Source organism: Tyto alba, unplaced genomic scaffold (assembly GCF_018691265.1).
Source record: "Tyto alba isolate M040663 unplaced genomic scaffold, T.alba_DEE_v4.0 Super-Scaffold_7, whole genome shotgun sequence".
NCBI lineage: Eukaryota > Metazoa > Chordata > Aves > Strigiformes > Tytonidae > Tyto > Tyto alba.
The window spans coordinates 31,509,790-31,526,547 of record NW_024881328.1 but is presented as its reverse complement, the minus strand read 5'-3'; the positions used below and the strand labels follow the sequence as shown (position 1 = coordinate 31,526,547).

Genomic DNA, 16,758 nt, shown 5'->3' with positions numbered 1-16,758 from the left:
TATGCCACACTGCCACTAACAAAATCCCTAAACAGTAAGGGCCCTCGTTGTGTGAAGGCAAGGCTTTGAAAAATTATTTTTATTTTATACAGGTTGTTATACTGCCCTCATTGCTGAAGTATCTGAGAGCCTTTCAGAAACGCATTAAGCCATATGCCCAACATCTGTCACATGTAGTTCATTCGCACTTTCATTCTACAAGAATTGCATATGTAGTGAAGCTTTTGTCTTCATGTGACTTGTGCCTCTTTTAATTTAACAAGCTTACGGTCTGTGTCTACACACACGGGGACAGACCCAAGAAGCACACCAGAAAGGTGTGAGAAGCTTGTCATTGCCACTGACGCCTGAGAGAGTTAATGCACGCTATCCAGTCAACCTGAGGTGGTTCTGACTTCTGCCTATACAGCCTGGCTTTACTCTCACTGTTGAAAGTTCAGTTGTGCTTGAAGAGTTCAAGGAGTCAGTGACCATCTTTATCTCAAACTCACAGGCTATCTTTTATTTACACGGCATCCAGGCATTCAAGCACTTTGAAGATAAAGAATGAGACCTTGATCTTGGGTTGATACCCTACAGTAATACAGATGTGACAATAGGCTACATGGACTCCTGGTAGCTCATACTTCTGAGAAGATGAGTTACTGCACTCCAGTTTTATAGCAGCTACAGGCTCTAGATGCTCTTTTACAACTATGCCGCAGGGATGCAGTCTAGCTGAGAAATGATAACAGGATATAAAACCAAGGAAAGGCCTGTTAGGGAATCGGGAAACCCTAGGCCCCATGAGAGACAGAACAGAAAAAAATGTTGCTGTTTGGGAGGTTAGCATCAGTGAGGCACCGGCTACTTCCAAATTCCAAACTGAATGGAACAGTTGGAGGGTATGTACCTGCCACCAAAGCACAAACACACATGTCCCAATGGACCCCTCTTCTGTTCAAGTTGAGCTTCAAAGAATTGTGGGTAAATTATTCCAGGATGTCTGTTATTTTTGTTTGTTTCCTCTGACATGTCCTGGACATAGAGCTACAGCAGACTGTGCAACATAGGCTTACCAGCAGGTCTAGAGTATGCCATGCACTGCCAGGCACCTGCCACAACCCCTTATGCAGACACCAGTAACTATTTGAGGACTCTTTTGAAGGCCAATAGAGAGAAGAGGGGAGAAGTGGAAGGGGGGAAGGAAGGACAAGTAAGTGTAAAAGTGTCAGGAGCTTTTGCTTTGCTAATCAGAACTAGCATTCAGAGAACGAAAACATTTTCCAAATGCTAAATGGAGCTGCAGTCACATATCCCTTCCTAATCTTCTCGCCTTTCCACTGGGAAGACCACTAGAGAAAAAAGGAAAGTAAAAAAGCTCCCCTCCTCCCCATCTCAGCAACTGACAGTGAAAAAACCGGATTATCTCAACGCAGCCTCTGGAAAAAGGTGAGGAGTTTATTTTATTGATACAATAAGGCCCCAAGAATCCATTAAATTAAGGACTGTGGAAAAGTCTGCCTTTAAAGGCCCCGTATCTTTACTTGATTGAGTTTCTGCCCCTCCTCTCTCTGCTACCGTACTGCTACCTCAGACAACATGCAAAATTAGTTGGAACATGCACCAAAAAGCTGCCAGGTGACTCACCCTTCTCTTCATTTTTCTTTTCATTTCATCAAAAGACCAGAAATTAATGAAGACAGGATGTGCTAATCTCTGTAGTAACGCTGTAATCGACAGAGAAGCTCAGAGAATAGAGAAGGACAGATGTTCAGCAACACCCACCTTTGTAATTGGATTTTCAATGTCACAACATGATAGACATCTTGTAGCATGTCGGCTACTGTCGCATCTGGTGCATCAGTCACATAACTGAGAGGGAGGGGATTCCACCTCCCAAGTTTGATTATTCCTGAAAAGAAAAGAAAAAAAAAAAATGCTTTATATTTTATCAGCCATTTACTAAACCCTTTGATAAGCTTGTTTGTTCATGAGATTCAAGATCTGCCTTGAAGTTTATTGCAGCTTTGCTAAAAAAGATGTGTTGAACTGCCTGCTGAAGCAAACAATGGGGAAGAGTAGGAATACATTTTAAATTCTTAGCAGATAGTTGCTGACATGTTCCTGGCTCTTAAATTACTTCAAGGAAGCACAGGAGGCTTCCTCCCTTCACATCTTTCATCATCCCACTAAAGCCTGGTTCTCTAAGTTAGAACGAGCTTTAAATACTCTATAGTCCTGATTTTGCAGTCTACAAAACCCTTCAGTAAATAAATGCATTGGTTTTGACTTGAACAGGAAAATTCCTATGTGTGGGTTTTCAGCACACAGTTACAATCTAAGCATGGTATGATTCCTAGTGTGGATGGATGGCACTGGAAAGCCACCAAGCAGGAAGAGTTCACTCCCAGCTACAAGTTGCACTATGCAGATGGTTGCTTTTCTTTGTGAAAAAAACAACTGCAAGCTTCTGACCGCAGATCCAAAATAGCATTTTGGGGGCAGGGGAGAATGCTGTAAGTTCTATTTCTACTTCTGTTCATTCTTTAATAGGGATCATCACCTCTTCTGGATGGGCTTGTCACAAAGACTGTAAACTTGGATGGTAAACCATTTAGTGCAGAGGTATTATTTCTGTTTAGGCAATTGCAGAGGGCCCACCCACACCAAAAACAATGACTAATACCCAGGAATGACTTCCAGGAAGATGCCAAACAAAGAAAGCCACAGTGCCATCTTACATGAGAGCAAAGCAGTTCAGCCTTGTTCTGCACTATCACAACTACTGCTTTTATTTCCTCCTCCACCATGTTCCCATTGCCCCACTGTTCTACTCACATAACTTTTCTCAGCACAGCACTACAAGACACCAGTCATCTTTTCTCCCATTTAAACTGACATGTTTGTTGAGGTCTGATTATAGACTTTTTGATCATCGAAAAGACCACCTGTAAACTCTACTGCCAGAAATACACTAATACATGAGAAAACTACTTCCTCTGTGATAGCAGGAGCTCCAAGAACCCTCCTTGGGTATCTGGAAGGATGCTGTGATACTAAGAAACTTCAACCTTCTCTTCCTCACTTTCTACTCCCAGTTCCTTATCAGCTCTGGACCTAATCAACTTGAAATAAATGGCAAAGTCCTTTTATCCTGATCTCCCAAACATGATCGTAAAACAAATACCACTTCTGAAACAGTGAAACACAGCTTCTTGCACAGAGACAATAGCAAACACAATGCTGATGAGCCCATGAAATACCTGTTATGGAATATATTTTCCTCATTCCTACACAGGTTGAAGAGGAAATAATTTTAGTACAACTCCTTTTTGGTAGCACTTAAATCTTTACATTTACCACCAACATATGTTTTTGCAAGGTATTCTATCACCACATACTGAAAGAAGCTGTAAGTGACCTAGTTCATCCTCAGTGACACAAAGTTTCACTGTAACATGCTGGTACTGACAGGCTAATATTCCAAGAGCAGATTAGAAAGATTTTGGCAAGGGGAGATCTTGTCCAAAAGAAACCAAAAGTTAGTAAGTGTTGCTTGATATCCAATGCTTGAAAATGGGACATAAACAGAACAAAAACATTTAAATGATGCACTGTTTCAGTATTAAGATTTAACAATCTGGTGCTGAATATGCTGCAGTATAAATAGTGCCTGGACTCAGATCCAGTAGAGTAACACACAGCACTCATTCACAGCACCGTATGTCTCCAGTGCTGGCTCCTTGAGTCATATTCCACTTGCCAAGAAAAGCTGTTTTTCTTAAGGGGATAGTTTACTTAATGTTATCTCTGGTGACAACAAGAAATGCATATAGTACAGCATATATTAGTCATGAAATGAGCATCAAGGGTCCACTGAGTGAAATACATGCTGGGAAAACAGTTTAGTTGCTGACTTCCTTTACCCCCTTCTGCTATATAATAATTTAAAGCAAAATCACCTAAAAAATCCAGAAATTTATACCAGCTTCACAGTACACTTGGCTTCCTATGTTTAACTACGCCAAGTTTTCATGTAATTGAAAAAATAAGCATCATATGTGCCCCATAAGTCACATCTAAATTGGTAATATTTTACAAGAGGCTTTATTTTTCATTCAATTAAGGAAAGCACTCAGAGAGCACACCATCTGCAACTGCTTGGGCCTGGCAATGCTGATGAGAGACAAAGAGATGGTCAGGGGGGTCACTGAAGTTACCGAAGGTGTCCCCAGACTAAAAAAGTTTAAAGAGAAAAACCACAGTGCAGCCAGAGTGCACCATGGGAAATACTATGCAAATTGCTTTACAGGAAATGTCTGCTACTACTGGAAGTTAAGTTGATTTTTTTTTTTTTTTTAATCCTTCTCTACAACTGGAGAGGAAATTGTTTTGGCTGGATTTAGACAAACACAGGTGTTACCATAATGCTCAGTGCCTCTGCACGTTAACACCTGCTGTGAGTCCTTTACTCTGTGTTACAGCACTGCTGATATACGCTATTTTTTCAGCCGGTGTGATATGACGTGTGAAATTTTTTTTTCCAGAGCACATTAAGCTGGTCCAAACGATAGCCAGAAGCCATGGTTTCCATCCAGCTCCTCAGCAGACTTCACAGGTGGTTTATTTCATGGCATCAACACTGTACTTAAGGCAACTCTTGGGCTGCATTTGGGAAGATGATGCCAGCTTGTTGAGCAAATGTATTCTCTGCATGCTAGAAGAGATTGACTCCTCAGGAAAATCTGAGTGGACCAAAATTTTCCCTCTAAAACAGTCCCTTCTCATCCAGAACCGGGTGTTTCTAGTGTAACAGCAACCCCAAGATGAGAACAGCCTGGTAGGAAGGGGTCACTTCCACCTACAATGTTTTTTATTGTCCCTCTCCTTGACTCCAAATGGTACAGCTCAGGCTTTTAAAGAAACCGCTTTAACTGGCCTGACTGAGCTTTTATCCTACTACAACTGAGACTTGGGAGTGGGGACAGGAATGAGCAAAGGTCATTGTGTTATTAATGAATATACTACTGCTCCAGGAATATCACTCCTCTGTCAGCTCCACACCCCCTCAAAATTATGCGAGCAGCAGATCAGACTGCTCAGGAAATCCGAAAGCACATCCTCCATGAGTTCACAAAACTCTTCTGTGAATAAATCTGGTTCTCCTTTCTGTATCAATGAACCTTTGGGAATCTCTTCCTGGAAGAGTTTTTTTAAGCAAGAGTTTGACAGATTTCAAAGCCTGTACACACTCAAGAAACGTCCATACACTAGAATAGCTCTCAAGAACTTATTTAGAAATGGCTGAATGAAGCCCAGGTCAGTTAGTCAATTAAAGACAATAAATGGACCTAACAGTTTTCTTAATTTTTTTTTTTTTTTTTTCCAAAATGCATTTTAGAAGACATTCTTTATCCATGCTGGCTGTTGGTTCTTGAAAGGCATGTCCTTCTACAGACAGGTCTTCTATTAAGTTTAAGCTTCAGATTCATCTAGATGCAGATAGTCAAAAAAAGAGTAACCTAGTTTGAAATTTGCATAATTCCCTTTACCCACAAGAATGCCAGAACACACTAGTGGCAAACTTCTGCAAGCCCAAGTGACAGATTCATACATAACCACCACTGCAATTCACTGCTGTTGTTCCACTCAGGCCAATGATGTGCCACCCTGCCAGAGTGCTTTCAATTTAGTTTCATTTAAAACGTAGCCTCTTTGGAAAAAAACTACACGAGTCAGAGCAGAACAATACCTTGAACGGAAGGCTTTACCAGCTACATCATGGCTGACCTCTATACCTAGCAGAATTTGTCACAGGATCTTCATGACCTTTATTTTACAGTATCACTTGAAAGAGTGATGCATCCAAGGCAGTGGGATTATTCCTGGAACTTCACCCTAGTGAGATGTGAACTGAATGGATGCAAGATTGGGGCTAAAGCAAACTTCTAGAATAACTACGTTAATCAGGAGCATAACAAAAGCAGCAAGCAAAAAGCTGCTTTCCTAGAAAAATATAGTTAAGCTGGCAAACCCTTTTCATTATAAAGTAACTTATACTGTCCCAGAAAATGATTTATGGATATGGGCTAGAAGCCTCATTTGTCTTTGCAAACGGAAAGATAGCCATACAGTATAAGAACGCCACATCTGGGGTTTAGAATATATATATATGTATCATAGTCTAGCTATAACACTTCTTGGTCATAAACAGAATGAGGTCTGGGTCCTGCATATCCCAGTCACTTGCACAGTTAACTTTTTATCTGTATAGTCCCATGGGAAGTACTGGGGCATCTCATGGACACTTCAATACATCACTACTACAAAATCAAACTCTTAAAATAGGCCATTTTCCAAATTCCTTTTTGCAGCTAAACAGAGCAAACAGGACCAGAACACTCCTCACACTGTTACTGGCTCCCTTCACAAACTATCCCCAGATCCCACCATGGTTATACTCGTGGTTTCATTTTTCACAAATTACGAGCATATCTGAAATACATCCTAAATAGATACTTGTAGATAGGTCATGCAGGATTAATGCACCTTCTTTAAAATGCTAATCTTTTAAAATAAAGTCCTGGGATCAAATGAAAAACATTTTGGAAGTCCCTATTAGCATCATCACCCCTACCTCAACATTTTTCTGGAGGCAGCTACAAGATGAATCCTGAGTAATACTTGCCCAAATATGTGTAGATAGGGAAAAAGAAGAAATTCTGTGTTCTCTGGCTAAAGGGGGAAAAGGATAGCAGAGAATACTTATTCCTTACCAAACATTGTTAAGGACAGCACTTGTCAACACTAAGCAGACAAACCATTTGAATCCCTGATGCACAACACCAAGAACTCTCATTTTCTACAGCATAAGCAAATGTAATCTGCTGAGACTCATATACGGTGAGGTGTTAAAGCCTGCAATTGCTCTCCTTGTGGATTGATGGACACAGTCAGGCTGGAAACTGGAGAATTGCAGAGCTTGTTTCTTACACTACAGCTCCATGTTCACTCACATGTTGAAAGCTGTGGCAGTAGAAGTTACATCCAGCTCAGGCAAGAGCTCCTGCCTGCACAGTAAGACAGAGCAAACATGGTGTTTCTGTGAGCTTCAGAAAGGCTGAGGGAATTGGCAGTGCCCAGACCAGCATAAGCTCTCCTGGGCTATATTTACTCCTTCAAAATGTGTTGAGCAAATTTGAATCTGCAGTGTTATACCGGAGCAGAGCCATGCCTCATGTGGTAGTGGCTTTCCAGAGCTGTCCTAGGTGTCCTAGCATTCACCTTCCTGTGCCACAGGACCACAGCCTGAGAGTGGCTGGCTGCAAACACGAGGCTGGGTGAAGAACACAACCCACATTTGCTGTGAGTTCAATCAAATAGTTTTGTTTAAATGCCTTACTTTTTAACAGCAGCTCTTATCAACACAACAGAAACTCAGGAGAAACTGCAGATTAGCATTAGCACCCAAACACTTTTGATTCTTTTTACAACTCCAAATGAAAGGCTTCAATGAAACACTCAGTAAAACCCCGCTTCTGGGATCATCAAGCCATTTATCCATCAGCCACTACTGACAGGACCCCCCTACAAGATGATGGGCAGGCTCTTGTGACGTTGATTGCATCTGTTTATCCTCTTCAGAGGCATCTTGTCCCTATGCTATAGCATGTAATTTTCCTTTGTTCAGCTATGCTTTGTTAGAGAAATTAAAAACTGCCTGTCCCATGTAATAAGTACATAGAATTATTTATCCATAAATCAGTTTGCAGGAAATCACTACCCTGCAGTACATAATAACTCAGCCTGTTTTCTAACCTGTACCCTGGCTGTAGTATATCATCAAACTGTAACAACATAAAGGCATAATTTGTAGTTTTTGTTGTTAATCCAGCAAAGGGAATGACTTTTCAAGCATAAAGGAGAAAAAAGCAACTGGAACAATTAAATAAAAAAACTGATTACATTAATTTTTGTATTATATGATTGAGCTGCTTTTTCTAGCTCTTAGGGAAATTTAAAAAATATTATACTGCCTTTTCCCATCATTATACGGGTGCCCACATTATTCTATTGAATTTCAATCAGTGACATATTGGGGTAATAGATGGGGAAAATAATCAGCATAATCCTCTCCTGCACTTCTAAAGCTCCTTTCATCAGAGGATCCCAAAGCACTTTAAAAACATTAATTAATTAAGCTTCGTAACATCCCTGTGAGGTAGACTGTATTATGCCAATTGACATATCGGTGATTTAGTGATTGAAAGCACACAATGAACATAATCCTGTGTTTATGCCAATACAAAAGAAACCCCCTCCTTCCTCATTTCAGTCCATAATAAATAATTCAGTGAGAGAACAGGAATAAACTATGTGGTTACACTGTGATGTACACATCCACAAATCAACAGGAACACCCACACTCCCTGAATGACGAACACTCCACCCCAGCTCATGAGACTTGTGCAACTTCAGGGCTCTGCACAAAAGGGTGACCTTCACCCCAGGGGAAGGCACGGCCGAGCTACCCAAAGCTCTGGCAGCGCAAAGCCCCTTGTACTGCTGCTGTTGCTGGAGGTCTTTGCTATTGCTGTTTTAAAATGCTGTCATAAACTATGTGTACCAACGGTGGTTTACAGAATTAAAATTTGTGGTGCAACAATGCATCTATGAGCTGGTCAATTTAAACACTCATATCCAGCCTTTCTGACTTGCACATCTGTATCAATACACAGACTTGAATATAGACTATGCATTTACATGGTTATATACTATATGATTATATATTAAAATGTTTCTAGAACTATGGATGTGAGTAACCATCTATAAAAAGACTGTTAATGTTACAAAGTTTAATTGTTGAACTTCAGAGTACTTTCATAGATGAAAATCACTTTGATATATGAAGCTTGGTTTGAGCTTTTATTTTTTTGAACGCTAGTGTTGCCCATTCCTTTCCTCCAGCATGACTTTACTCAAGTATTTGACTTGAATAACATACACCAAACAGTTTGATGCCTTGTAATTCTACATATCAGGTTTACATTTTACTGTAAAAAGATTGTGCCTCATGTAATAGATGCTGCTTCACATTTGGGAAACGTTATGTGAGGACCCTGACTTTTATTAGATTAATTTAATATAGGCACTAAGTTACTAGACTAAATTAATAAAGATCTTCTTAAAAAAAAAAAAAAAAAAGGTGGGGTGGGGGAGAGAGAGAGAACAGAATGAACCCACAAATTAAATAAAATTTTCTGGAGCTTGTTATTTTGGAAGTCTTTATTTAATTTTCCAAACCCCTATTCTGTTTGAAAAAACAACCAATAATTGGTAAGGAAACAAACAAACAACAAAAAAAAGCTTGATGTTATTTACTTCAGGGGATTATTTTTAAAACTGTTACACGATAGAACATGAATACCACAAATAAACAGAAGGGTGAGGAAGCAAAGGAGGCACAAAATATTACAAAAGTGAGTATTTTTAATGTTTTCTACATTACTTTTAAAAGTATTACCTCTGTTGAGGAAAATCACATTCAGCCCTGCATAACATCCCTCTTTTGCTATTTTTGGGCTAAGTCTGCACTTACCTTGGACAGCAAGGGGTAATACATGAATAGAGAGAAGTCCTCTTTTCCTCTCTTTTGTCTTAGAGAGAGAACCACTCCTCTAAGCATCACTTCCATGGCATGAAAGCAGTCTTTCAGTCATGAAAACTCGTGACAGAAAGGTACTGCATCTAGGATATTAAGCAGCTCTTAGTAGTTGCCCTACATAACCCTGTCAGCCTGGAGCTCGGCTTTACCCTTCACCAGGCTTTCCTCTCCCAAGAGGCACAATCACACCAGGGATACTTTTCCCAGCAGTATTATTTAGTAGCCTCAACACCTGTAGGGTTACAGCACCCTTTCCTTCACTAACAGCATCCCCACATAAAGCCCAAAGCACAGCACTCTCCCTATTTTTGCATAAAATTACTGTCTTTTAGTCAATCTCTACTATTATGGTAAGATTCTCCCCAGATCAATCCTGGGAATGCTTGCACTTGCTCAGCCGCACAGGAGCAAAGGCTATGCCTCCTCCCAGGGAGCAGTGGCTGCTCAACGCTTTTGAAATCCAGACCAGGAGTGTCACAACTAAGCCTATTCTCTGATCAAAGAGCTTCCTTAGTTGCTCCCATGCCTGCAGGTTTGCTTTGCCACCTTAAAACCACCACTGTTCCTTTTGCTTTAGACAGAAGCTGCCGCTCTTTGAGTCCCAGGCTCCCTGGCAAAACACTGGCTGCTTCTCTGCCATCCCCCAGCCCAGCACCGGGACCATGGCTCCTGGCTATAACTGAGTCCCTCCCAGAGAGCCAACACAGGCAGATACTGCTAGTGGGGACCTGTAATGTGCTTGCACCTCAGCCTTACAGGCTGAAAACTGGGGCTTTAGTGTATTTGCCTCAGTTGCTAAGAAACCTGAATACAAGTGTACTTAACAGGTGGTGCTTTTCTCCACTGCACGTTTCTTTAACAGCCATAAACAATGCATAGATCACCTCACCCCAGATTCTGGACTCGGTGACTGTATTGCCACCTCATGACCTACAAGAGCATGCACATGAGTAAAAGGACCAGAACTTTACACAAACATTTGCTTTCCAACCTTCTTCGTCAGCTTCCTGCCAGCCCAACACCACCACCACAACCTGCCTCATGACACCTCCAGCAAGGAGAACAAGGCATCTGGGGAGACAGCCTTTGGTCCCCATGCTCCAGAATCCATTCTTGGATTTTACATTGTGATGTTTTCAAATGGACAAGAGAGGGAGAGGTAGAAGATTTTTATCTTCTTTAGGGAAAAACCTGTATCTGTTTTTAAAAAGATGCCAGTACCCCAAAACGCCTTCAACTCACCCAGCTTCAATGCCTGCCTATAAGCTTCACATGGAAAGACAGTCCACTGAGCAGGAAAAAAGCACAATAACATGGCATTGCAACTGAATACATAAAATACATTTCAAAGGTTATAAAAGAGCATTGCTAATAGGACATTGTAGCGGCTAATAGGCTTAGAATTAAGCCTACGGACATTGTTTGGCCTTGTATGAATCTGAATATCCTGCCTACTCACAGTAACACAGCCACAGAGAGCACAGAAAGTCTGGCTCAGACTGCAGACATACAGTAGCCAACTATCTTTGTATTGAGTCAACTACAAGTAGATTTGAAAATTCATGGGTCTCAAGTCCAAAGAAAAATAAGGACACACAGCATGCTGTGCTGCACAAACAAACCCCTAAACTGAATGCAGATTCATATTCTGGCCTATGTAGTTTAACAGCTTAATCTCTTTAGTTTAAGATTTGTGTCTTTTGGGGTTTTCCTTATGCTGTATAAAGACTAGCAGAACATTTTTTCACTAAATTACTACTTTTGGCTTGCCTTCTGTCTTTTCTTTCCTCCCACCCGACATTCAGTTCTTTACTTTGATGAAAAAAACCAACATGAACAACTGAAGAACTAGTAGGACAGCATCTAACTAGCAGGATAGAAAAGCATGTGTTGCTGAGGAAAGAGAAGGATTGAGGCCTTTTCTGAAAACCCCAAACAACGACTGCTTCCACTAATTCAACATGAATGCAATGTGTGAAGATACATTTTCTGTTACCTCTGCAATTTGACTCAGAAGTCCTCTGCTCTCTGGAGTTGTGTCATTGTAAGAGCATATCCAGATCCATACATGACCAGTGTTCACAGGCTTGATCCTAGTATCTTTAATGAGATTCAGATAAGAACTAGATCTACCATGAAGCAGTTAAAGGAGGTAAGACTTGCATTCTAGCATTTTTATATTAAAACATTATAAGGAACCAAAATTATCCATGTGTAAACGTGCATGCACACATGTATTTAAGAATATTAAAGACTGAGGGTTTGCTGATCTTTATGCTCAGGTCTCCCTCATAGCTCACCAGTGGGTAAAAGGCAAGGGATCATACCTTACCCTTCCCTTACAAATTGATCCACTAGAGACAGAGAACAGTATCTTTAAAGTTGAGTATTTCTTTTCAAAATACATTTTAATAACTGTAGTCCCTAATTTTGGAAGCATTGTAAATTCAGATACTTGCAATTAAATTCAATAAAAATTTTCCTTCACTGACACTCATTTCAGTTGATAACCTGATTCTCAGTTCCTCATCTCCCTCTTTTCTTCCCAGGAAAAGCAAAACAATTCTGCATTTTGACAAGTCTAAATAAAGCTTTGCTGGTTACTGAACTATGCTACATTTCCTATCAAGAGAAAACAAAAGAGAAGAAAAAAGACTGTAGCTCACCACTAGAGGAGATGACTCAGAGCAAGCAGGAACTGTTACCAGACTCAGAAAAAACAGTTTTCCCTTGTATTGTTGATGAGCCCACATTATGCTGAGATGAACCCAGATTTGTTTTCTTAGCCCATATCTTCCTAGAACTGAACCTATTTTCTTACAAAACCACCAGATCCTTTTTGGATCCTGTTAGCATTTTCATCTTCACGTTAGTCAGTTTATGAACAAAGGGCCAAAAGACAGAAAAACAGAAAGAACTATTTTTTAAATTTGAATTATAAATTTCTGTGCACATGGCAAAGACTGGAAAGAGTTACTCACTTTTTGGATCTGGAGTTTTGCAGCACATGCACGTCATACTTTGAAGCACTTCCAGAAGTTTACTGCTTCTTTACGTAGCAGCTAAGATTCTTGTGTAATCACAGCACACAGAAATTGTGGAGCTGCTATGAAGAAAATTAACTCTATCCTAGCCAAAACCAGTGTGGGAGTTTAAGGGACACCATCAGACACTGCAAGACTCCATAGTCTCAGGCACTGGTGGCACTGCAAATACCCAAATGAGATGGTGGAGAGCTCTAGTACCTGCTGAGATCCATCCTCCAGTAAGTAGCTCACAGTGCTTCACAACCCACCAAGCTGGAAAGGCAGGACAGCAGCACTGTCAGGCCTCTTTTTTTTTTTTTCCTGTGGCACTGCAGACACCTTAAGAGATAGGTTATTACAACAGCCCCAGTGATGGGTCTTCTGGTGAAAGAAACAGTTGTTTAATACCAACACTCCTGTACTAAACCAACCAGAACCCTATTACTCCAGAACTCAGTGCTCTCACCACTTCTTTCTCTTTCCTAAACTCTATCTCACGTTCAAATGCAAAGAGCTAAAAAATCCCCCACGGTGATATTTCAAGAAAAAAAGGGAGGAAATAATATGATTTCTAATCACCTCCCAAAGCCCCAGGTGTCTTGGGGCCACAAATGCACAGCTTCTACATGTGTGTAAGCAGAAAAGGAATCCAGAGGCCCATTCACAGTTCTGGGGAATATCATTAAAGAAAGATATACGGGGATGATGCTTTAGTCAGAACATGGTACCAATACTGGAAAATCTCTAGAATCCACTAAAGATGTCATTTCACCATAAGGTACAACCTATACTGCTGCCATCAGTCTCCTCTGTACCACAAATACAGAGTAATTGACTGGGGCATTCATCTAATAACATCATAGTAAAGGAGATAATAAGATATAAATAACAGTACTTCCCAAAGTCTTATGTAGGAAGACGAAGACACTGCATGCACATGCATTCCCAAAAGAATAGTCAGAATGACCCTCCAATAATCCAAGTGTATTATCCTATCCTTTCTCCCACAGGGAACCAGAGTAAACCTCAGCTCTGGGGGAGCACTACTAGCACAGCAAGTACAACACAAAGAGGCAGCTTTGGGAGGTTTATCATTTTCACAATCTGATTGATTTCAAAGGTCACCCTGGAGGAAAAAGCCTCAATCTGGTTTCTGCCGACACAGTCATTTCCCACAGCCAATAACTATTCCCTGCTGTTGGCACTCACTCAGGTGGTGGGACGTGGGTTGCACTGTGGGTATCTGTATCTTAATGAAAGTCTATTTTACTCCCCCCAAAGTCTGTTGTTCATTTGGAGACATGCAGTATTATCGGTTGTTTCACACTGTAGGTCTTAAGACAGGTATAACTGCAAAGAAATAAAGACTTTCTGAGTAAGTATAAACTTTATTACCAAAGAATTATCCTAAAAGTCTGAGATGCCTAAAATAATAGAATAATTCAGACTTCAGAACCACTTAATTTCTTTTTTTTCTTTATCAGTTAAATAAAAAGGGGGGGGGAGGGAGGAAAAATATAGTATATAGAGTAAAGAGGTGATGCAGCACACCCACCACAGGTGATGCACCCGTACTTCTTCAGTTCTGTAGCTCTCTGAGTACAGGCAGTTCAGCTTTTCTGCCTCCCCTTTTCATCATCAGCAGTCTAGGTGAGGACCAAACACCCATCATAATGCATGTCCACCTGGAAAAATCCACTGCCTCAGAAATACCCTCCCTTCTCCATTTCACATTTGAATTTATGGTGGATGAAAATCCAATGAGAGGGGCCTATCAGCATTAAAACAGCTCTCATGTTCCCCAGGTGATGGCCCTGGTTTACAGTTTATCACAGAATAATTCCTTTGAAGAGCTCCTGCAATAAGGGTTCCAGTCAGTGTGACCAGGCATCACTGTGGTGGAGATGTAAAAGGTCAAAGCCACACCATGAAAATTGTAATCTAGGAGAATATTCTTAAATATTAAATAAAATTGATAAATTATGGATTAATCTGTAAGATTTTGTGAGAAATGCCTTCCTTTAGATACACTGTTCTGGTCTAAACATGTTGCTTTCATGAAATTTGAGAAGTTGTTCAATCAAGTTGTGCTGAAGATGAAGTTCTATGCAATCTTCACAATGGGGAGTAATTTCATTGCTGATGGCCTAAAACATTGGCGCCTCTGTTACTTCCTTTACCTACTCTGAAGTAGAATGCTTTTCTTTGCATGGCCAAAGAAGAGAACTGAAGATCTGGAGGTCCCTCATCTGGAAGTGTCTAAAGAACACTGCTAATTTATAGAAACTAAAACAACAGTTTGTAGTGGAAATACTCTGTCTTTAGGCTGTGCTAACATAAGCTCTCTAGAAACAGCAGTGAAACGGTGGTAGCAATTTCAAGACATTAAGGACTTAAGCCTGCTTTTATCCAGGTATGTAGTGTACAGAAGGCTTCACATTCCATTAGCCATGTCGTGTGCCTGTATGTGCCCTGTCTAAATAAAAGGAATGTCATATCTGAATCATCTTTTGAATAATTTTTATACTGAAGGAAAATACTAGAAAATGTAACTAAATGTCACAACCAAAACTTTAGAGCAATCTTAGTAGAACTGAAAAATAATGCTTTATCATGGCTAAGGTGTTTTCTGCCAGTAGGGGAAAGGGAATTTGCAGTGCTGTATCTCACAAGAGATAGATAGACTTGACAGGCTGATGGCAAGAGTGACGCACACTCTCCCTCGGCCTCAGTGAGACAGCAAAACCCTCCAACTGCCCCAGCCAGAGAATGGTCTCAACCTTGTTGCCAGCCTTTTAGGCCTCCTTCTGTACAAAGAAAATAGTTCTAATTTTTAGCTTGCAAATAAATTAATAGGTTTTCTTTCCTGCTAAAATAAAGCTCAGATTTGTCACAGTCCACAAATTGCTTTCAACCTTGGATGAGAATCCCTCATGGCAAGCGGCTCTGCTGGTCTGCTCACCCGCCCCTTGGGGCCACATCACTGTTGCCTTCCTCCTGCCACCCATGCTACGCTGCTCCCATCTCTGAATGATGGCCAGCCATCTCCCAGCTCTATAGGAATACATCTCCAGGCCACAAACATCTAATATCCCCTCCTCCTACCCCCGAGAAAATGACTTACACTCTGTTTAGCTTGAGTCATGACTTTTCTTTCCACCTTCTTACCACGCATTTTACCCAAATTTATAAATGAGAGGAAGAGAAGATCACTAGAGGCTGCTGTGGGTCTAGCCTACTGGGATGTGCAAGGGCCATGCCCAAGGGTACCCACTACCAGGCATGCTCACCCAACCTGAACAGAGCAGGGCAGCCCAGAAAACACAGAGGTACAAGCTCCCAGGGCAGGGAGCAGCTCCCCATCTAGATGGGAAAGGAACATGGCAGGCAGGGTGATCTCTGCCAGTCACATTCGCACTTCAGCATTAGCTTTCTCCACTGCACACATATGGGCTACACATTTAACTGGCCAACTGCACAGACCCATCTCTCCCTTTAGTCAAGGAGAAAAAAAGATTTCATTTTTCCACTAAAATAACCCATTTTACTGCCAGAACAAGTCTTTTTTCATGTAGTCTCTTCTGGATCAGCTTTCATGTATACATTATTAAATATTGAATGGAATAACTATTTCTAAATAACATGTATAATACCCTTTAAGTGGCTACAGATATTATATGCATAGCCACGTAATGAGAAAGAACAGAGCAGTCAGTTTAAATCATGCTCCCCTTACTGATTTTCACAGCAAAAGTAGTAAAGTGTTTGTAGGGAGCTGATAGAATAAAATGCAAAGTGAATTTAAATTAAAAGCAAGACATAAAACGCGTACTTTAAGCATCTAACGCTTTTCCCCCTTCCTGCATATAAAGCTATATGTATCTGCATTAACTCTGGACACTATACAGTTGATATATATGTCTGTATGTAAATTTAGACAGAGGTACACAGCATGTTGGTATAACTAGGAAATGAAAAAGTAAGAAGAATTTTGAAAAATAATAATAATAAAAATTCAGCTCTTTCTCCTAGTAATGCCAGACAATTCTTTTCATCTTGGGGTTTGAACATTAGTAGTCATTCTCT

The 16,758-nt window shown here is 40.6% G+C and overlaps 1 protein-coding gene across 2 annotated transcripts in view; it reads right to left on the bottom strand.

The window, feature by feature from the left end:
• SATB2 (SATB homeobox 2) overlaps positions 1 to 16,758 on the bottom strand; it is a 134,129-nt gene that overhangs the window by 74,639 nt on the left and 42,732 nt on the right. For both annotated transcript variants that reach the window (XM_042784402.1, XM_042784403.1), the window contains one exon: positions 1,768 to 1,894. In XM_042784402.1, coding sequence (XP_042640336.1) covers positions 1,768 to 1,894 — 127 coding nt within the window. The remainder of the gene's footprint in view (positions 1 to 1,767; positions 1,895 to 16,758) is intronic.